The following is a 24,120-nucleotide window of genomic DNA, read 5'->3' on the forward strand; positions in this document are numbered from 1 at the left end:
CAATCTAACTCTATTTTACTCGCTTCTGCGAAGGTAATGGTCTTTCTCCTCTTTCGCATGTTTCTTCTGCAAATCCGATTGAGACAGAAAAATCGCGTAGGTGAACAGTGCAACAACACCGATATTGGCGTCGCACTGTTCAGCCCTTCACTTATTAGCGCTTTTTTGGCCGTTCGAATGGATCAAACCAACTACGCCTTACAGTCGTTTGGAGTTCGGCTGGAGACGCCCTAAGTAGCATTAAATTTCTTTTGAAAGAACTGCAGAATCAAGATTTGAGAGAAGAATGAGCTTAGAAGCTCATAAGGAACAAAGAGTGACGAACTTTTTGATGTCTTATAAGAACTCAATGACCAAGCTTTTACTATAATGAAGATGCTATGCAGAGACCTTAGGAAACAAGTATCCAGAGATGGATCTTGTAATTAACCAGCAACAGAAGTGACTAAGAAAGGTCTTTTCAAAATGTACATTTTTAAAAGCTTTAGCTCTATAAAGCAGTTCAACTTAATAATTTCACTTGTCAAGTACTAGTTAAAAAGGATCTGTAAAGGCATCAATCAACACTCAACTTAGTGGAGATCTCTGTGGAATGCCTTTCCTTCTGCTCATATTTGCTGTCAGCTCCTCATTGGCAATGCGGCTTGCAGGTGCTGAACTGTATGGGCCACTGCGCTTCCTGTAAGTTATTTCCGTTCTAAGAAGATAGCTCAAATTTTCTGAATCTGATGAAGCCATAGTCTCATCACCTTCAACAACAGTAGAGTGAGTTGTCTCATTGATCTCATCTTCCCCAGCATAAGCTTCCTGTGGGATGAGGAAGTCAGGCCCCAAGTGCAGTGAATCACATCTTCTTAGATATGTAGAAAGATCATTTTCCTGGCTCAACACATACTCTACCTGCCAAATAGCTGAATTAGCTTAGAACTTTGAAAGATTATGAAACCAAGATGAATTTTTTATAAACTTCTCATGTTATGTTATTCTTATCATAACTGTGAAAGATTTTCAAATTATAAGTTTAATGCATTGTGGTAGTTCGAAATATCCGTTTAGAATATGTTGTTTAGGAGTGTATCTGCGTTTGCTAGCTGTATCTCTCAGGAATTAGTAAAAGGTGTGAAGTTCTGTGTCCTGGATATTTTCTAGTATTTAGCCATAAATTTTGAATGCTTATGAAAAGCCTATCAAACATCTATTTATCCACATATATTTAGCAGTATTTTATCTAATTTGGGCTTCGTTTGGGATGACTTTCTTAGTTCTTCTTAAAACAGTTTTGTAGTACACAAATTTTAATTTTTGTACTACAAAACAGATTTAAGAAGCAGTAAGAAAGCAATCCCAAACGAAAGTTTCATTTGTGCTTGCTTTCATACTAGAAAACTAATTTAAATAGTAAGAAAGTCATTCCAAATTAAGCCTTATACATTATTTCGAGCGGCTTTTTTACTGCTTAAAGTAGCTTTCTAGTATAAAAATTTTAATTTTTGTACTAAAAAGTTGTTTTTAAGAAGTAGTAAGAAAACCGTCCCAACTTTCTTACTACTTTCTAAAGTAGTTTTTAATATAAAAATTTCTTGTTCATGAAATTTTTATACTAAAAATTTACTTTAGAAAGTTATTAAAAAGCTATCACAAATAAAGTCTTAGATTCAACTCTTACTAAGAATACATCTCCAGTCTAAAATGCTGAAGGTAAAAGTTCTTTGTTAATCTGTCTTGTAAGAAATCAGTTGCTCCATAGACTGAACCATCTATAATTTTTTATGACGCATATTGTTATCAAGCATAATCAACGTACTAATTAATGATTCAATTTTATCATTTCTCACACTTCAATTACACATACCTTGCAACCCAAAGAGCAGTGGATATAAGGCTCTTGAAGGCTGCGATCACAGGATGTGCAGAAATTTCCTGAACCCTTGAACTGTCTACTTTGAGGTCTCTTCTTAAGGAACACCACCTTGGAACTGTTGAGAGTGTAAGACTGCAAGTCGAGCATACATTGATAACATCAAAAAACATACCAAATCATCACAGAATTCCAAAATCAAGCTCAATAATCAATAATCTTTATCTACCTGAACATTGGAACAGTCAATGAGCTTCTCAATGTCTTCCAATCTCACAACGTCGTGGTAAACATACCTTCTTACCTGCATTAATCTGTGGCTTCTGTGCGCAGCTACGCAGTGAGGGCATATACTTGTGCAGCAGTCTAAGCAACATATGTTCTTCTCGTTCTTCCTCGCATTCTCATGCACCAAGCAGCCATTGAAGAACCTTTGTGTTTCAAGTGCCTCCAGCCATGATGGTTTCTGAATTGCCTGACAAAAAAAAATGAAATATTTGAGTTTGTTTTCTGCTAATAACAAAAAAGAACTGAGAGTACTCACCATGATCACATTCAACTTAAAGACTGATTTTGTAGATAATAAGGAAGAAATGAAGATTGTTAGGTTCAGTGTGTAAAAGTGTATTTATGGAAGTAAAGAGTTGAGTTCGTGGAGAAGAGGGGGAATAAAGAAAGGAGGAAAGAGAGGAGAAGAACGTGGAATGCTGTTCTAGTGTTTCCCATCATTTTGGCTCTTTAACTAAGGGAGAGCACAGGTCCTTTCCTTGGCTTGAGAGCTGCACTCTCGAAACTAATGCAAGGGAGATGGGGCTTAATCGAGGAGTATTTGATTCTTTTCTCTGTAGCGTTTTGTGAAGTGAGGGCAAGATAGTTGGCTTTTCTTGGGCCACATGATCCCTTCATAATCTCTCATCAAACTACACTGGCTCTTGGGGCACTGGCTAGTTAAGTTACTTGAATTTGCCGTGTTTTGGGAATAGATCTTTTACATTTTATTGTGTTCATTAGCTCATGTGTGAATCTATTATACATGGAAGATACCAATATTCAATTACAACTACATATGAGGCCAAGAGGTAGAGAGATAGAACAGAGAGAAGTTTGATTTCAAATATTCTTTTAAGTGGCCTTAGTTTATATCATATTTAGTTGGCCTTTTAGATAGAAAGAGGGAAGTTAAAATGAGAGAGAGAATGAGAGATTCAAAAATATGGTGAGAATTTTGGGAGGTACCATATTGTATCAAGCATGGATCTTTTGACATATATAGCTCATGTACCATAGTGCAAGATTGCATTACGGATCTTGTGAGAGATTAGGGAAGTGTTTTGTAATCCCAATATTGAGTAATTGGGGCAAATTTTTTCTTGACAAAGAAAAAGCATAATGCATATTTAGTCAATGCAAGGGTTAGAAGAGGGGCAAGGAGTCCCCTTTCCAGAGGTTTACGATTATATTTATTGAAAGTTATAAAATATTTGTAGTTATTTCATTAAAGATGTTTTAAGAATTTATTAGAGTTTTTGCTTGCAATAATTTTTCTCTTTATAAAGGGAGGGGGATGTTATATTATGTGTTTATGAAAGATTAGAGTTGTAATTATCTACAATTAATCAAAGAGAAATCTACGGCAGCAGCAAAGCCTTAGTCATTAATTGAGTGAACTAGTATTAATTTTTTTGTTTTTATACATTGATCTTTTTATGTGCATTTTTTTTTTCAATATGTTTATATACATTTTTCAAGCTTCTTTGATTAGTTAATTAAATGATCATAAATAAGTTTGAATCGAGCTTTGCCATGAATAGCTTGATGAGTGTATTGATTTATTTATAGACCTAACTATCTTTATGTGATGCATCAAAATATATCAAAGGAAGCAAAAAATACAAAAAAGGTTAAGGAAGAGACATCATGTGGATCATGAAAATTAAGCTAAAAGTTTAATTACATGATCTATGGCTAAAGCCTACCGAAGAGACCAATGAAAAGGCCTATAAGAGCCAAATTAATAGCCCAACAAATAGCTCAAATTTTAGAATATTTTAAATATAACTTATATGTGCTATTTTAAAAATTTTATTTTCTATGTAGGGTTATTTATATCCTTCATTAACATATTTTGGAATGGAGGAAGCATTAAAAATAAGTTGCTATAACTCATTCATTAATACCCACCACCCCATATACTTTCTTTTTCTCTCCTTCATTTCCCTCAAAATGTGTTGATCCAAGAGTCTTGTAATGCTTCTAAATATGGGCTAATATGCATTATAATATTTTATTAATGAATGACATTTGAGTAGAGAAGAGTTCTTAATTTGCTAATGATTGGTGGCCTCAAGCATTTTGTCTACTTGTTGTGAGTTGCATAGCTATCTTTCTATTTCCCTTAAGCTACTACTCTTCATAAAAAATGCAAGTGCCTCCGAAGTTGTTGCAGGAGACTCATTATTGCACGATAGTCTACCCGCATAAAGAAACAAACGACTTGCAATGCAGCACCATACTATTGGATCAGCAACACTCGTATGAGGGGACAAAAGGTGTCTATAGGCTTTCAAGTAGAACATTGCACACATTCAAATATAATAACTGATTAATGCCAAATTTTTTAAAACGTCCCCATGCATGCATTGCAGCATACAGAATTCATTATGCAAGCATATCATATGTTGCACAACAAAACAAAATTATCTTACAAGTTTATGTGGGCATTATATATATTCGTATCATATAAATACACAATACATTATAATCATGCGCTAAGGCGCTAAGCCGCTAAGCTACTACATCGAACATGAACACATCATATATGTACATGTTGCAAAATATAAAGTACATCCCGCATACGCATATTATAGCATACAAAGGCATCATGCTAGTACTGAATCACATGCAAATGTGCTATGCAAGCATTGCATCATTATGCAAACATGTTGTGCATGTGAATCATCTACTACTGCATCAATCTAATACGTAACATGTCAAATATCAAGCAATATACAAATATATATATATATATGCATTATCATACACATATGCATGTGATATGTAACATATATCATGAAACTGTAGCATTCAAAAATGCAAAATGCATCATGTTGTGATGGTACATCGCTTTATAACACAAACATACTATGCACTCACATGTAACAGAGCATAAATACATCATGCATACATATTATCTAATATGCGAAACACAACTCGTAGCAGTACCAAGCTACATCGGCATGCGAATGCGTCATGCACTACATGCAAACTAAATTAGCATGCAAATGTATCATGCACACAAATAGGCAATGCATTATGCATGCAGGTCATAAAAGTATATTATACATTATACTGATACATTAAGCCATCATGTTGCATATTAATATGTTATGAAAACATGATTAAATAATGCACAAAATGTAAAAAGTCAGCATACACGCATATATGTGATTAAATACTTACATGGGCCTGACGAGAGTGAAGTGTACACACACGTAATATATGAGGATGTTGTACGGGTCTGGAAATGAACCTAAGTTTGAGCTTTATCCTCTTATGTGAATAGGTAGGAGTTGACATGACTAGAACTATTAAACAAATATAGGATCGTGGCATCAGCCTAGATGTTTATTTTATATATTTATATTAGGCCTTAAAGGATCCTAACAAAGAAAATTCACTAATAAAGAAATAAAATTGATAATGAACCAAATCCTTTGTCGGCAAGTAGACATAATCGACAAGATTCAATCAAATAAATCAAATTGCCCGTGAAAACCCTAGTGATGGCCGTATTGAAAAAAAATTTCAACTAGATGGGACCTTGAAATATTTTAAAAATGCATCCAAATTCTCATAAAATACACTCAATAATATAAATATATAAAATCAAAATTCAATCATCTAAATACTTAAAGAAAAGTAATCCATCCTCTGCAATAATTTGTCGAGGTGAACAAATTCAAAAATCACTTCAGCTCACAAATATCTAATGTCTGGTCAAAAATTCCATAAGGATTCACTTTCAAATAATATCTTGCTATTAAGGACGTGGCATGTGTCATCTAACCTGGGTTTCGCCACTAAATGGTATCACACCGTGGATTTTGCTGCCAAATAGCACTACAAGTAAACAGTTATGACCATGACCCTCTAAACCAGATGGTTTTGCCGTCAAATGGCACCACTAAATTATAGTCATGATTAGAGCTCACATGTTTCATAATGGCTTCAAATTCTTGAGATATGAATCAATAAGATATAATCGATATAGCACAAATTAAGGCCCATGTTAGCTAAGGTGGATTCGAATATGTCCCCTTAGGTAAATAGTCACCCCATGTTTACAAGGTATCCTTGGACGAAGCAACTCATAGCTTTCGATGAGGATCCTTTGGTCAGGTTGGGTCGACTATCTCCTCTGACTAAGTAGACCAGGAACCACGATGGCTTGCAACGACGGAATCATGGGATCTTGATCAGGCTCATCATAATCCCCTCACCATCCTCTTTAAGTGCAAGATGGTCAAATTTTTAATTTTAAATATTAATTTTTAAATACCAAAACTATGTTGCTACTATATGTTGGATACTACATATATGTTTAATGACTATCCTTAAGCAAAAAATCTCTCTCATTACGAGGGATAATTAACTATATGGGCTTGTGCCTATAGGAAATTGAACTCAGATCATAAAGTCATCGCAAAATGAGGGCGAAATCTCTGGGTACTGTCTAATTTAAAATCCAACATGCCTTCTAAAAAATTGCCTTGAAACATAAATGTTAAAACTCTTCTCAAAGACCCGAAGAAAGAAGGGGAGTCCGCAAAGAGATCGAGGCGTTAATTTTTTGAGCCCACATTAGCTTAGAGAAGGTTTTCTTAATTTCTCCCCACCAATTAAAGCTAAGGGATCAAATTTTGGTATAATACCTAAGCCTATCCCAAACACTAGATGTTTAATGTGCATAGCTATTGAAGCTGAAGTGAGTCAATCAAACACCACCTTAGGGAATCCTCACTTTGGTGGTTGAAGGGAGATATTCCAATTGGACTGGCTCTGGTTAGCCGACCCAAATTACATACTCTATGGTTTAGGCACTTGCAAGATAAGGGTGATGAAATCATGGTTGTCTAATATATCTTAAATAGGATCCAACAATTGGTATTGAATATTATGCCAAAGGAACTTTCTTTTGTTGAGAGCTTATTTATTTATCAAATGAAATTCTATTTTAATTAAAGAAGTATTTGGTCGTAGACATTTTAGCAAATTAATTTTCATGCAATTATTATATTTTAAAATTTTAAAAAACTCTATTTTAAATTTATCAAATACTTGGGGGCTTTCTAAATTAATGAGGCTTTTTAAATAAGCTAAGGACATCAAATTGAACACCCAATAGTTTTTGTAGGGCATAGTGTTCATTGTTTTTCTAGTGTGAGATTTTTAATTGCAATTTTATTGTTGAAAAATCATTTCATATGCATGTTAGTTATATCTAGCCTTAAAGAAAATTATGGAATGATGTTTGCATTCTTTGAAATCTTTTCAAAATTTCTTAGAATTGTTGGAGTTTATTTTTATACTTTTTAATTGAAATACTAAGAATTTTGATTACAATATATTGTAAAAGACCCCAAATAATTACGATGACATTTGTGGAGTATTTATTAAATTAATATTTTTTTTTTAAAAAAAATCATTTAAGAAATTTCCATTTATATTTGAAGTGATTTTGATTTCACCTAGGAAAAATAGGGTAAAAAATACCATTCTACCCCTAGGGCATGCATATGGTTGTGCACTATTTACCATGGGCATTTGACACCAATTTAAACTTAAACAAATTATTCTTAAATAATTTGAGATATTTTTATTTTTCTTTCATAATTAATATATTTAATATTTAATATTATTTACATAAAATATCTCAAATAGCCTATTTTCCTCATTTTCAAAAATAGAATAAGAAAATCAATTTCATTGCATGATTTGTAATTTTAAAATCATATTAGCTAGTTTGAGACACCTATTATATATATTTTAAAATAACAAATAGTTCTTTACTAAAATAATTGAGAATGTGTTTTGATATAATAAGGAATATTTGGTATATTAGCTAGCTTAATTTATTCACGTGCTAACTAAATAACCAAAATTTTTTTAATTAATCCTTAATTTCTCTAATAATTCACTTAGTTTAGAAAATCAGGATTTAACCTTTGGCATTGACCCTCACATACTCTTGAAGCTGACTTAAAATTTTCCAAATTTAAAAATTTCAAGCAATTGATTTTAAAGTATTTTGATCATTTTTTTAATTTTAATTTCTTTATTTGTAAATTTCTTATAAATTCATAAAATTAATTTGATAAATCCAAAATAATCAAGATCAAAGTTCATTTGATTTGGTTAAAGCTGTTCTTAGCAAAAAATCTAGTTTAAAATAGTTTGGTTAAAGCTGTTCTTAGCAAAAATCTAGCTAACCCTTGGTGACCTTAGGTTAACTTGAGTTGATTAGCTCTTTAATAACATCATATGTATATTGTTCATATATATTTTACACTTTACAATATACACATGTATTTAGATATCACTTTAGGTCAATGAGTCATTTAATTGCATCTAGCGTCTCCGTATTTGATTGATTTTAATTTTGACCAAATGACCTTTAACTGGGCTTGGCTTGAATGATATAAATTTAATTTAACATTGCACATTTGAGCACATAAGTTGATATATTATGGTTAATATACTTGTTGGTACTTTATCACATTTTTTAGGATAGCTTACACATCATTATAGGATAACCTATCTTAGCCCCTGTTAGAGCCATCTGACATTGAATGCTTATACCCTTAAGAAATATCTAGTGGTCCTTATCTATAATGTTGCATCACTAGCATACACTAGTATTTTGGTTATATCTTGACTTAACTCCTTGATAGTCTATCTATGATTTATTAGTTAGTCTTGTTTAAACTTACCATGCTTGCTTTTTTAGCTTGATCTCTTCCTAACATGGTCATGCTATTTTGTGTGTGCTATATCATAGTCATGCTCTTTTGGGTAAGAACTATCCTAATTTGGTCATACTCTTTTGACCAAATCTCTAATTAGTATGATCAAAATCTTTTAGTTGCATTACTCTAAATTTAGTCATACTTTTTTTTATTAGATCACTCTTAATTTGGCCATACTTTTTTGGTTAAGTATGCTAACACCTAACTTAGGCATGCTTTCTTAGCTAAGTTATTTTTCAGCATGGCCATACTATTTTTGCCAAATCTCTCCTTAGTATGATCTTGCTCTTTTGTCTACATTATTCTTCTTGTAGTCATGATCTTTTGACTAAGTCCACTCATAATTCATCTATGCTCTTTTGGCCAAGTCTTGGCCTAATTTATTCATGCACTTTTGGTTAGGTTTACCATTAACTTAGTGATTTTCCGTTTGCTAATTTATTCCCTAGTATAGTCATGCTCTTTTAGCCATATTTTTTTGGACTTAGTGCCCTTTCATTAGGCATATGAAAGACTTAGCCATACCCTTTTGATTAAGTTTTATCATGACTAGGCCAGACTCTTTTACATGAGCCATTATATTATTTAGTCATACCTTTCGTTTGATATATATATATATATATATATCCAAATCATTCTTTTTTAGTTGACTATTTCTAATTAGATTTTTCCATGTGCTCTGGATATTTGTCTTTCAAAAATTTAAAGCCCATTCAAATACCCAAATGCTTTGAGTAATGTAGTTGATGGATTCTACTATCTTCTTCTTATATTTCTACATTTGGATATGCATGTGTTAAAGTCAACATAAATTGGCAAGGTAGGTTTGCCCCTAGTCCTAAAATTGATTTATGGCTATACTAGGTGGAATATTATTATCGTGTGACTGTTCACCTAATAATGTGAATCATTGAATTATAATCACAACTCATCTTATTATTTAGGTACACAAATAACCTAATACATATTTCCTTAATCAATTTAAAAAAAAAAATGAACCAATTACTTTATGTTATATATAGGGTCTATACTTTTAAATTCTCTTAAAAATTATAGAAAATTATAAATTCTCAATCTTACCGAATCTTATTTTCAAAATTAACTTTAAAAATTCAATAAGATTAAGGTTATAGGCCTTAGCATAATTGAATCCTTTAGGTAATATAGCTTAGTAGCTATATGATTATCACACACATAATTGTAATGTGATAAGACAATCTTAAGTCATTTAATTTCGAGTTAGGGTGTAACTAGATCATTTTGTACAAACCCCTTTTGTTTTATAATTGCGATGCTTGTTTAACCTGCATTTTGTGTGGCTATTTTTATGTATAAAGATAGAGAAATTTTACTTACATTTGCCCAAAATATAACCATATACATTTTTTATTTTATTGGAAATAAAAACTAGTAAAAAAGAAAAGATTCTACCTGGCGTATATATTCACATTGAAATATCATCTTTTTGCTGTCTATCCATTGATCTGTCTTCTATGCCTATTTGTACCTAATTATGCTCCAAAAAATCTTATCTTTCAATAAAGCCTGTGTCATCAACTATTTGTTGTTCTTCTCTCATTAATGATTAATCACATTAATTTTGGCATTATTGTTTTATATTCATTGATTTTTTTTTTTTTTTTTTTGAGAAAAAATTAGGGTTTCCATCATCATCATATATCTTTTTAAACAATATTTCTCCCATCAAAATGGACATGAGTATAGGTTTTCAGGAAGTACCACCGTTTTAAATAATTAGATGTCCATTCATCAGAATTTTAATCGCCTTAGTTAACCATCTATATAACACAACTTGAACACCTTCAAGTTAACAATCTATTCATCAAAGTTTTAATTGCTTCATTTGGGACATCTTTCTTATTATTTTTAAAAGCAGCTTTATAGTAAAAAAAAATCTTGAAATAAGAAAAAACAGTGGCCAAAGCGGTCCCAAATAATGCCTAAAATAAGGTATATGAAAAGCTTATGTTTGAATATTACAAACAAAATCTTTATTTGTTATTCATAAAGCAAGATAGTTTCTTCAACCTTTGGATTTGTGAGAGTGAAGGATGTCATTTGGGGTCATATATATGAAAAAAAATAAAATTTTAAACACTTCTAAATGGTGATTAAGAGAATAATTACTCAATTGACTTAAAAATGAGCATTGAACTGTCTCTTGGATTTGACTTTGAAAATTAAAGGTTTATAGATGATCAAATAAAGGCTGCTTGTAAGTACAAGTGCTTTGTTCAATGCTTTGGATCTTCACAATTAAAGAGTTTTAATTGTCTCAATAGTTTCAACACATTAATGTCTACTGCTATACATTACAAGTGCTTTATTGTAATTGGTGAACCAATAAATTGAGTCAAAAGTCTATCAACCAATACTTGAAGAACAATAGCAAAATAAATAAAAAAATAATAATTTTGAAATTTCCATTTGTTTTTCTTTTCTTTTGAACACAATAAGGGATTTGCAAGTGAAGTTCTATTGCATAAAAAAAAATATTTTTCAAATATGCAAAACACCTTTTGATCCAAATCTCATATCACAACATAAGCATCTTTCATCTACCAAAGATCAATTTAAATATGCAAAATATTTAATGAAAATAAAAGAGAAATTGATAGCAGTCCAAATCGTTGTATAATGGTTCGTTGTTAATGACTTAGGCTTCGTTTGGGACGACTTTTTTACTGCTTCTTAAAACAACATTTTAGCAAAAAAATATTAATTTTTGTAGTAAAACACTATTTTAAGAAGCAATAAGAGAGCTGTATCAAACAAAACCTTATATCCATTTTATGAGTTATCCTCTCAAAATGTTATTGGCTCCTTCACTTTGCCAATGCGAGACAGAGAAGCCTCTTTTAGTTACGAGTAACCCTATACTCCAAATCAAAAAATAGCTATACTAGCACCACAACTATGATGAGTGGCTTTACCCTTTAGAGATAAGAACGAAATGAGCATATACGTGAAAAGGTTGGAGTAGCTCCAATAGAAGATAAGATTAGAGAGAGTCGTCTTAGCTGATTTGGTCACATAAAACAACGGCCTTCCGACGACCCGGTTAGGAAAGTAGAGGCATTAGATTTGACTTATGTTAAGAAAGGTAGAAGCAGACCTAAAAAGACTTTGTTAGAAAATATTAGGAACGATCTTTCTTTATTAGATTTAAGCAAAAATTTAACTTTTAATAAAACACAATGGAGAAAAAAGGATTCATGTAGCCGACCCCACGTAGTGGGATAAAGGATTGATGTTATTGTTGTATTATAATAGTTTTTAAGTTATGGGCGATCATATAACATGATTATTATGATTAATTTTAAACAATTTTGTGTCTAATTTAATTTTCATTAAATTTGCTCGTGTGTGCTGGTCATTTCAGCAGTCTCAACATCTAGAAATAAATAATAATACAAGACTAAAAAAATATAAATAAGATCTTAAGAACCTTGAAGCATATGCCATGGGCTATCTTGTATTGCACGAATCATGAGCTAGTTTGAATTGTTTGGACCGTGGACTAATTTGAATTATTTGAATTGCGGGCTTCTATTTATGATATTCCTAACATATGAATTACTCTTTCAAATTATCCCTGAAATATTAGTACTCATAGTTGCATTAAACATATTTAAATATTATTGACATCTACGAAATTATTTTCTTGATAATAAAAATACTTTAAAATAAGCTGAAATTTATGAGATTAGTAGAAAGATGAGATATTTCACAACTAAATTATTTTAAATTGTATTACTTTATTAAAAAAAGGAAAAAAATTCTTCTCAAATATATTACTTTATAAATATAAAAAATTTCTATAAAAAAAAAACTACATTGACATTTTAATATAATACAAATTATAAAATATACTATGTCAATTAGATTGCTTTTTTATTTTCTCCCTGAAAATAAAAAAATAGAAACAGGCCAAGTCACTTCATGGCAGGCGATTTTGTTTGCCACCTGGTAGGACTCTTTCTAATTTTTTAAATATTTTACTGTTAAAAGAAATTCAAAGAATTTCTAATTCAGGAAGATTGCGGAAAAAATAAAAAAAAAGGGAAGTTTTAGAAAGCCCGCGCTGACTCCATGGTTCCGCTCCCTCCCTCTTGGCATTTGGCAGTTCCTGCTTCCTTCTCGATTCCCCGTCGGATTTTCATGGAAAGTATACGAAATAGGTAGATCAGACCGAGTAAGAGAAACCTTCGCTAGAAGGAGCGAGGCTTTTTTATTTTTTTTCTTTGCGGTACTTTTAGCAAGTTGACATTTGCTGGATATTTCTTGTTATAAAACCAATTAAAACAAGAAAAGAAGGACTTTCAGGTGAAATCAATGGCATTTCCTCGAGGGAATGTTTCTTTTCTTCTTCTCTTAACTCTTACCATCCTGTTCGTCTCTTCCCAGGCCGCATCTCTGGAGAAAGCCATATCAGGTATTTCGCTCTTCTGTATTATTGATTAATGAGATTTTTTCCCGACCCCGGAAGTTTTTTTTTTTTTTTTTTGCTGGTTTCTGATAGAAAGGAGTCGTCTTTCTTGAAAGTTTTTTCAAGTTTTATAAGCCGGTTTCTGCAGGAAGAGGAGGATATGTCCTGGTTCCCTTTAGGAGGTCGGCTGCAGAGGGGCCAGTTGCCCTTTCTGGTAATTCCATCAACAATTCCTCTTTTGTCTTGGCTTCGGAGAGAACAGAGAGAAGAGATCCTCTGAACGATTTCAAGGATTATACTGGGGGATGGAATATCAGCAATCGACATTACTGGGCTGTGAGATTTTCCACCACTTCCTTGAGAACTTTTTGTATCTTTTATGCTATCTCCTGCAACTCTTATTCATGTTCACAATTCAATTTGCAGTCTGTTGGTTTCACTGCTGCTCCTCTCTTTGGCATCGCCCTTACGTGGTTCGTGGTATTTGGATTAGTTTTGATAATTAGCGGTTTCTGTTACTGTTGCTGCCATCGTCCTATACACCCCTATTCTTACTCAGCTTATGTAGTCTCTCTTACATTGCTCATCCTCTTCACCTTGGCTGCAATGTATGAACTTCTCTTCCACATTTCAATTTGAATCTTGATTGGTGTTTATAGTTTCTTTCTCATGATTTTGATTGATAACTGATTAGGTTGTATTTAATTTTTTACCTGCATCCAGCATTGGATGTGTTCTTCTTTACTATGGACAGCAAAAGTTTCACAACAGCAGCTCAGATACATTGGATTATGTTGTTAGCCAGGCAAATTTTACTGTGGAAAACCTTAGGGAATTTTCTGGCAATTTGTCAGCGGCTAAGAGGATCAAAGTGACTAATTTGCTTATTCCAGGTGATATACAGAATAGAATTGATGACATTGTGAACAAAGTTAATACCTCTGCGAATGATCTAGATAGACGGGCATCTAAAAACTCTAAAAATATCAGAGATGTGCTGAACACTGTGTGAGTTTTTTCTTGCATTCCTTTGAAGAATGTCTCTTTAATTTTTCTAACTTGGATTATGCCTTTTTATATATATATATATTGTCATCAGTTAATGTTTTGGATTATGCCTTCTTGATATGATTATCTGCTTTGTTAATGCAGGCGATTGATTCTGATCATTGTCGCGGCTGTGATGCTTCTGTTAGCATTTCTGGGCTTTAGTAAGATCTTTGTTATCTGATAACTAATGCTTCATTATGGATAGTTTTTTTACTGCTTCTTAAAGCAGCTTTTTAGTGCAATAATTAAATTTTTTGTACTAAAAAGCTACTTTAAGAAGCAGTAAGAAAGCTGTCCCAAACGAAGCCTAAATCTGAAATTTTATTGGTGTATAAATTGGCTATTTTCTGTATGAAAAATCTAATTTATTTTTCTTCTTTCTTTTCTGACAGTTTTATCTATATTGGGATTGCAATTCCTCGTCTACATGTAAGGGAGATCTCACACGCACACATACACAAACACCTACCTCTTCTCCCCCTCCTCAAGTCATACTTCTATTTTGTTTTCTTTTCATCTTCTAGTTATCATAAGCTGTTAGTTGACTTTTTGTTATTACTATTTCAGCTTAGTTCTTATTGGATGGTTTCTTGTTGCGGCAATGTTTATCTTGTCAGGTGTATTCCTTCTTATGCACAAGTAAGTTCTGTTTGACATTAAGTGATGATTAGATTGCAAGATACCATTGCAGTAGATTCTATAGTATGCTACATTTGATGGCGATTTATTTACCTGATTGTAGTTTGCGTTTCTGGATATAAAATATGTTTAGCTACTTTTATCCACAATTTTTTATGAATTTGTGCAAATAATGTCAAGTGAGCCTCTCTCTAGAAATTTTGTTAGGAAATATTGCCAGTAGATGTGTGAGTAAAGTGGTCAATAAAATTTGAAAGGTCTTTTGCGATGTTTAATAGGGATCATATCTCAATGATCCCTTCATTTGAATCTGTACAAAACCTCAGCTAATTGATTTACTTGCATGAATCCATCTTTAAGTGTCATCTGTAATCAACCCAAGAAACTTGTAGATTTAGTTGATTCAACACTTCTATGGTTAGTGAGGTTGTAGTCATATATATAGTATATGCATGATATGCATGCCCATTTGTTGAAAGCTTCCTAGTAGACTTGAAAATTCTAAGTGTGTGGCAGAAGTCCGACAGATGGTCCGACGACAACTGGTGGCCGGGAAGAAGTCTGGCAGTGGTCCGACGATGGCTGGTGGCCGGGTAGAAGTCCAGCGGTGGTCCGACGACGGTCGAGGAGTAGATTGGTGGTAAGAGAGATCTCATATATCTCTTTCTTCTTCCTCCTCTTCTTCCTTCCTTTTTGTGAAGAATGGGTATCTATTTATAGATTTTTTGGAGTGACATGATTAGTAAATAATGAGAAGATCAAGGGTAGGTTGGGAGTGTTTCAGATGGACGAACCGATATTGATTCTCTTGATCATGGACCATCGCGCATTTGAGTGTCTTAATGATGTTAGAATTCAACGATCTTGGGCTTGTTGGATTCGTATCGTCGAGCCGCTTGATTGGACTATAAGCATGTCACATTTGAAAATCATTTGGTCATCCAACTTATACTTTGAAGCTTGCAAATGAGCTTCAGACCCTCTATTTGGGCCCATTTGGGCTCAGATTAGATCGAATTTAGTGTTGTTAGGTTTGTCTTTTATAGATGTTCAGTTCGACTATAAGTTTGCTGAAATCAGAGTTTGGATGGTCCCAGAATTAATTTCGGAAGTTTCTGATTCAACTTTGCCTTGAGATTCGTGCCCAATCAATATAAGTTTTTGATGACATATCAATAATAATAATAATAAGCATCATCATCACCATTATTATTTATTATTGCTATTATTTTTATGATTTTTACTATATCTTTTATTTTGGCTTTTAACTCTTATGTATTATTGTTTTTCTTACTCAACTCTCTTTTATATAAGAGGCATGAGTAGTGTCAAAGTGTAGGGATAATGAGAGAAGTTTACTGGCTAATCTTGTACAGGTTAATAGAAAAAAGAGGTTCTGGGTTGAGGATAACAAACCATGCTTGATATTATTAAAAAAATTGCATAGTATTTTTCTTTGGTTAGTTAATTGTCAACAATCATGAAGATGATGACAAGTTGAACTAGGTTAGCTTGGAGGACTTGCAACTTAGAGAAAATCTTAAGCTAACCAATTCAACATGTTTAAGGATACAAAGTGAAGATTTAAAGCTTAGTAGTGTACTTTGTTTATGATTTATTCATTGTAATTGATTAAGATTTATCAAGGTTTTTTGGATGATAAATGCAAATCTTTTTTTTTTTTTTGTTAAAATTGTTTTAAATTATGTTTCTATATTATTCTTTTTTTATTAATTTTGGAAATTAATTGTATTGATTATTTATTTATTTAATTTAGTATAATTTATTATTTACATAAATTATAATAATTAGTTATCATGGCAAAAAAATTATTTCTTGGTAGAGTTAATTACTATTATTAGAAACTTTATGTGAAGTTTCATAATTATATCATCAAAATTATCATTTAGTGCCAAGTACTTGTTATCATATTTATTAAGAATAATTAGCTTATACTTTATAAATTATTTTATAAGTTTAGGATTTTTATGTTTCCTTAAATCTTTATGGTAGAATATTTGAACATCTAAATTTCCATACAAGAAATTTTAATTTTTAAGGAGTGCATGTAATTTGTTTTAAAATGAGAAAATAATCAAAATGGTTCCTTGACTCTTTATGAAGGACTAAAATGGTTCCCAACTATATTAAGAGACCATTTTGGTCCTTCAACTCCTTAAAAAAGAACAAAAAATGTCACACCATGGGAATATTTTGGTTACTTTTTAAGGACTTAAGGGACCAAAATGGTCCTTTAATATAGTTGGGGACCATTTTGGTCCATAAACAGTCAAACAACCATTTTGATTCTTTCCCCATTTTAAAATTAAAGATAGTTATGTAATAATTAAGAAGCAATTATATTATGCTTGGTTAATTTGATGTAATTCCTATCCCATTAGATTTATTGAATTGTTTACCTATAACATTATATATTATATATTATAATTTTTTGATTAGAAATAAATTTCTTTGTTACAAAACTTTAGTTGTTCCTGAGCAAAATAGAGAGCATCGGAACTGACTCTTTCTCCATAAAGGGGACCGATTTCTCTTGTTTCAACCTGACAACGACTAGTTTTTTTAGTTGTTGAAAGGGTGTTTTGGGAAGGTTTTTTAGGGATAATTTAAGGAATCTTTTTTGGTCTTTTTAGAGGATTTTTTTTATTAAAGTGGAGATTCATTTAGTGTGCAATCATTTAGATTGACACAAATGACACCGAGAGATAATTTGATAAAGTTGTCTTGTGAACTTTTAGAAGACTAGATACCTTCAATAACCCTATGAAACTACCGGACAACCAGAGGAAAGTGAGAAAAAAAGATTACAACAATTTGTCTACAAGGCTGAACAACAACAGGAACCTCACTCCAACAGAATCCTTTCAACTGGAATTGAATCCTGGACTAGGAATTGCATGATAGGTCCCCCCATTGTTCGGTTTCAAGCAGTTGGGCCATCTTTAATCCACCTACCTGCTTTCCCTTTGATATTCGAGACCATGGCAATGGCTTGGGAACTTTTTTGTGGCTGCGACACGTTTATGAATAGGTTCCAGCCACCACCTGCTCCCGGCCTGTCTTCAAAGCTTTGTTAGCTTCTACCTTCTTCCTAGGTGGCGAGAAATCGGTGATCAAGATTTGTTGGAATTTCTAGCAATCCTGGTTAGAAAGGCTTCTTGATTCAAGAAGATGGAAGTCAAACGTCTTAGCTCAAAACTACCATTACTTCAACTTTGCTACTGTCTTTTGCCTTGTCTCTATATTCAAGATGTGCTGGAATTCCCAGCAACTTGCAGTGAAATTCTGGAGAAAGGATTGGTAGATCACAACTGATTAATGTTGTATATGCTAAGTCATGGAAGGCTTAAAGCTTTAGGATTATAAAGATTGTGTGATGAGGACATCAAGACATGGAAAATTTATTAGAGGCGTGACCAGTGATCTACGACCATGATTACACAACTCTACTTTTGATTTTCATATTTATTATTGATGTATTAGTTTTATTTGCAAGTACACCAACAAGTATATAAGTGCATTGGAAAGTTAACGAATGGACTAGTTGGTAGGTGAGTTCGCTCAAGTGAGTGGCCGAGTGCACATAAATGGTTGGGAGAATTTGCTTGTAGTTAGAAGGCAAATTCGCTGGAGATGACCGCAAGTTTGCATGGGCAAGTGCATCTGTGCAAGCGGGTATCTTAACTGGCAAGCAATCAACTATGCACAAATGAGTAGGTAAGCACGCTTGGGCGAGTGAGTTCACATAGATGAGTAGGTGATTGTACAATGGTGAGTGTGATGACGAGTAAGCAACTTTGCCTCATGTGGTTACTTACATGGTTAAGTCAATTCCTTTGCCTGGGCCCCGGGGGGGAGCTTAGGCAGATAGCCAACAGTGCACAAGGATGAGTAGAAGTGACTTCACTTCTTGATTGTTGCCTAGCCTTCATGTTGATACTTTCATGAACTTAGATCATTGGTGGGTTGATCTACAACTATGTCCCAATACTTCTATCAAATTGATTATATTCATGTTTCTCTCTGACAACAAATAAGAAACTACTACAGTACTACACTTCTTGAGCAGATTGAACATTTCTTGATAACTAACCACTGTGACTTTCCCTGCTGTTTCAGTGCCGTTGGAGACACTTGTGTGGCGATGGATGAATGGGTGAGCCACCCCAAAGAACACACTGCTCTTGATGACATTCTTCCCTGCGTGAATGCAGCCACCGCAAATCAATCCTTGTACAGCAGCCGTCAAGTAACCTTCAAGCTGGCTGACATGGTCAATAATGTCATCAATGGGGTCTCCAATCCTACAAACCCATCCATCTCCTTCAACCAGTCTGGGCCTTTGATGCCAACACTTTGCAATCCATTCAACCAAGACCTGAGCAATCGCTCTTGTGCTGCTGGTGAGGTGGTCTTGACTAATGCATCGCAGGTATGTTTGGTGATGGAATAAATTTTATTTTAACAAGCATGTTGATGATTGTTTTCATAAATAAAGGTGTTTTTTATGTGATTTAAGACTTCAAAATAGTTCACCGACTATTTGTATATGACCAATTTAGTTCTGGAGTATCACATTGTTCCAATTTGGTCTCTCTCGACCATACAAAATTGATTCAAAATTGTCTCTTTGGGACTATATTGGGATCAAGTTTATATATTCGTGGGATTACATCATCATCAATTTTATATCAAAATTATAATACTAGGGGTCATTTTGGATCAATTTTGTATAGTCGAGGGGCTAAATTGGAACAATGTGATGTTCTAAGGATTATTTTCATATTTTTCCGTTTAAATAAATATAAAGAGTTTAGTATTAAATATGTAAATACAGAAGAATGTAGGGATATGTATTTAAATCTTCGCATTATTTTTCATGAGGGATTTACGCACACATCACTAATTTTTTATTTATTCACATATTTAACATCTAAATCCTTATATTTACTTATATAACATCATAATCTTCAAATCATATCAACAATATCATTAACACTAACTTTTTAAAAGTGAATTATATATTTTCATGTATATATTTTGTAAATATTTAGATATTAGATAGAGAAATCTATAAAAATTCAGGGACATGTATGCAAATCTTCTTTTTTTTGTTGGATTTGAAAGCTTATCATATCTTTTTGGCAAGCTAAGTCTCAATTTCACATGAACTACTATTCATTGCCTGCCTGTGTTATTATTCATCATATTTCCATTGCTCCTTATCTTCTGGCATCATAAAGCTGTCCAGAACTGCTTTACCACCAGCAGATTTTTGACTGAAAACAGCTTCCTCACGTTAAAGTAATCTAAATATGCCTGATAAACTGCGACTGAACAAAAATTAAGTTGAAAACTAAAAAAGAAAAAGATCAAGCATTAAGGGTTTGTTTAGGACAACTTTTTTACTACTTCTTGAAGCAGCTTTTAAGTACAAAAATTTTAATTTTTATACTAAAAAACTGCTTCAAGAAGCAATAAAAAAGCCATCCCAAATAAAGCCTAAGTTTATAATCAAAGCTGCAGCGTAACTGCATACTTTTGAATACAGGTGTGGAGGAAATATGAATGCAATGTCACCATTGTCAATGGGGCTGAGATCTGTAAAACTGTGGGCCGTGTAACTCCAACTCTCTACGATCAGATGAATTCTGCTGTAAGTGTGGCTTATGCTTTATACCATTATTCTCCTTTCCTTGTTCAGCTCGAGGACTGCTCGTTTGCTAGAGAGGCATTTAGGTCCGTAAGCCATGAAAACTGCCCAAGTCTCAGAAAATACACAAACTGGGTCTTCATTGGCCTTACGCTCGTTTCAGCTGCTGTGATGTTGTCGATCATTTTCTGGGTCATCTACGCTCGTGAAAGACGGCATCGTATGTATAACAAGCAACAGATTTTTTATGAGGGACGAGATCCAGTGGCAGGCAAGCCTTGATGAGGGAAAATTATTAGCTGCAAGCACCGAACGTAGAGATACGTCCGGACATCCACTTAAAATTTGACACGTGGAGTGGACACGTTTGATTTATTTTTTTACTTTATATATTTAATGTGTATGAGAAACTTTAAGCCAAGCATAGCCAAAACCCAGTAAAAAGCACAACAAAAGAACAGTCAAAGCGCAGTAACAAAGTGCAACAAAAGAGCAGTCAAAGCACAACTAAAGTGCAGATAAAACGCACAAAAAGTGCAACCAAAGTGTACTTCACGTGTCAAATTTTAAGTTGATGTTTGGATTTTGCACCTAATTATTTTCAACAAGTCTGGTCATGTTGTGCAGTTATGTTATTGTAAAGAATTATTTTTTATGGTGTGTTTGTTGGGTTTTTTTTTAATGTATTAAAGGTTTTTTAAGGGTTTGTGTTGTAAGCATTTTGGCGATTACAGAATGGCTTAGATAGGAATTATGTACTGATGCTTATTGAATTTTTGTTTGGGGGTAGAATTGTTCAGCTGATTTTTTTCTCTTCATAGCTTTGACTCCCTTCATGTACACGAGTAGGGAAATCAGTTATTAATGCATTAAATTGCAATCGTTTAGATGAAAAAGAAGATATTAATAGTAAATATGTACTTGATAAAAAATTTATGCACATGCCCATAAGATTACCCTTATTTTCCTAAGCTTTTATAGATCAGTCTTTGACCTTGAGTCTCATCATATTCTTATAAAGAATTTGATGTTTCAAACTGGCTGCTCAGTAATAAAAAGTAGTTTCTGCCTTTTAGTGAACTCACATTCATCTTGCAAATATTTTATATAAGTGTAGAATTAGACTTCATGTAAGAACATTGCTTTTTTGTTTAAATGTATCTCATTTGTTGAGATTTGTATGTCAAAATTCAAATTTTAAAATAAATTAAGGGATACACAATAGAAACTAGATTTGAGTCCAATATAATTGTTACTGAAATTATAGATATTAATTATTTAGTTGTAATGAATGCTCAACCAAAGTATTTAACTTAAAGAAATATTTCTTCTATTTTTCTACATTTGAAAGATTCTATAGTTCCCTATAACAATGAGAAGAAGAGCTTCTTCTCGAAACGGTATATATCCTTGAGTAATAGAACCATTTCTTTGAACATGAAACCTTCATGAATTTTTTCAATTTAAATCTACATTAAGTGAGACAATAGTGACTAGCTAAATTTTTTGTATTGTAAATTTTCTTTATTTACATGCAAAATATCCATATGCTTTATGCAAAGGAGTTGACATGACAAAGATAAATCTTTTTTCATTGAAATCCTTGATTGCTATTAAAATAATAATTGGGCTAAAATATATTAATATTGCCTTACAAAGATTGGTTTATGTATTTCCTCACACAACACTTTTTCTAAAAAAAAATTCAAGTAATTTTGGGAGTATTCTCTCATTCTTTTTATATAAACTTTATTTTTTTTCAATTTCAGGTAGTTTTCATTTTTTATGGGATCTAACATTATTAATATCTTTTCTTTCTAACATTATTAATATATTTTCTTCAAAACAAATATAAAAGAGGTAAGTACATATTTAAATAAAAAAACTGCACAATATTACTTAATAAATTGTCCAATTAATCTTAAAAATAGACTTATAATCCAAAAATATTAATATTACATGCTTATAAGAAATGATTAAGATATTCAATTTATGAAATTGACGGTGTAAACCATATTGATGGATGCCAATTAGTCCGTGAATGAGGGTGAAGGATATATTGAATGCGATCATTATAAACATCAAAAAGTCCAACATCACAATCGACATAACCAGGAAACATGTTGCTCGAATAATCGGCGAAATATATGCAGTTTGGTTTAATTCCAGTAGCAACCGTGTGATGCAAAGAAAATGTCTGATTACAACCCACAAAAAGGGAGTATTGCCCCAGCTCATTGACGGGGATCCATTGAGAGTAAGAAGAAGAAGAAGTAGTAGCAACAGCTGGCACAAACTTGAAAACAAAGATAGCTATCGTTCTCGCGTTATGGTGACTATCAAGAGTAATATCAATCACCCTCTCTATTCTTAGAAGAGTTCCTGACAAAACGGCAATATAGTATATATAATTGAAGTTTCTGGTGCGATAGTATGAGTTGGGCATATTTGGGCAGATCAATTCAACATTTTGTCCATTGAGGTCAAAGGCAAGCACCATAGAAAAATTTGTGATGGCGTAAAATCTTTGGTTTTGTTCATGATAGAAAACATCCTCAAACTCCTCGTCGTCCTCCATGTTGTAAGGAGATAATTTTGGCCCGAGAACCCAAGTCAGATTTTCTGACCTTGCCAAAGCAATCACTTTTCTAATGCCAAAGATAACAACAATAGTTCTAGAGGAGTCTTTAGAGGAGACAATGATCTTATGAAAAAATATATCAAAGAAGTCATTAGTAGTAAAGTCAACCAAAATTTCATTAAAATAACGCCTGATGGAGCTGTCAGGGGTATATTGTGACTCGATCAAGGATAAAAGGGATGGGAGCGATATTTCAGCCTTTGTGACAGGGTTGAAGAGGCGAGGTTGTAGATTTGTTTTGTCAAGGGTCACAAGCCATCCATCATTAGAGCCAAAAAAGCGACGGCAATAGGTGTGGCTACCGATGGAGGAGAAGCGATGATGGAAGCTGATGACAGGTTCTTCTCCTTCTATGGTAAGTTCATGGAAGGTGAGTGTGTCGGAGGCCTCTCCGACATCATTGGAAAGGAGCAACCATGGGGAGGGACGACATTGAAATCCAAGGAGTGCATAGTTGTCAAGGGTGAAACTCCATGAGGTGCAGACAACCGATAATCGGACTAAGTCTACAATGGACAAGTGTGATGAGATGCAACATAGGAGATCTATGGGGAGATCAGACCATGCCATAATATTATTATTTTTGTGGTGGCCAATTGAGGAAAGGAGCTACGGTACCTTCCAACACTACCACGCTCAGACAAAAAATAATAAGAGTTGGAATCAAATATGCAATCTTTGTTAGAGATATAAATATGTGAAATATAATAAGTATTTGTGGCAAATATTCAAGTGCATTAATTTTTCTTCTCATTTGTGGCTAATGAATTTGGCCAACTAGCA

At 32.9% G+C, this 24,120-nt stretch overlaps 3 protein-coding genes across 3 annotated transcripts; 1 reads left to right on the top strand and 2 right to left on the bottom strand.

Moving 5' to 3' along the window:
- Positions 1-567: 567 nt before the first annotated feature.
- On the bottom strand, positions 568-3,158 carry LOC110098068. The gene is made up of 4 exons (XM_020824777.1): positions 3,141-3,158; positions 2,088-2,333; positions 1,853-1,993; positions 568-900 (listed from the first exon to the last, which is right to left on the bottom strand). Exons 1-4 carry the CDS (start codon positions 3,156-3,158, stop codon positions 568-570), a joined length of 738 nt encoding a protein of 245 aa, XP_020680436.1.
- Positions 3,159-12,991: 9,833 nt separating this feature from the next.
- Positions 12,992-21,492, top strand: LOC110098069. Its single transcript, XM_020824778.2, has 9 exons — positions 12,992-13,339; positions 13,482-13,669; positions 13,760-13,941; positions 14,057-14,341; positions 14,486-14,544; positions 14,776-14,812; positions 14,951-15,022; positions 19,163-19,475; positions 20,595-21,492. The coding sequence occupies exons 1-9, from the start codon at positions 13,240-13,242 to the stop codon at positions 20,976-20,978; spliced, it is 1,620 nt and encodes a 539-aa protein (XP_020680437.1). The 5' UTR covers positions 12,992-13,239; the 3' UTR covers positions 20,979-21,492.
- Positions 21,493-22,686: 1,194 nt separating this feature from the next.
- LOC110098067 (probable F-box protein At4g22060) lies at positions 22,687-23,907 on the bottom strand. Its single transcript, XM_020824776.1, has one exon. The coding sequence runs from the start codon at positions 23,905-23,907 to the stop codon at positions 22,687-22,689; it is 1,221 nt and encodes a 406-aa protein (XP_020680435.1).
- Between the last annotated feature and the right edge of the window lie 213 nt (positions 23,908-24,120).

Source organism: Dendrobium catenatum, unplaced genomic scaffold (genome assembly GCF_001605985.2).
Source record: "Dendrobium catenatum unplaced genomic scaffold, ASM160598v2 fragScaff_scaffold_1148, whole genome shotgun sequence".
NCBI lineage: Eukaryota > Viridiplantae > Streptophyta > Magnoliopsida > Asparagales > Orchidaceae > Dendrobium > Dendrobium catenatum.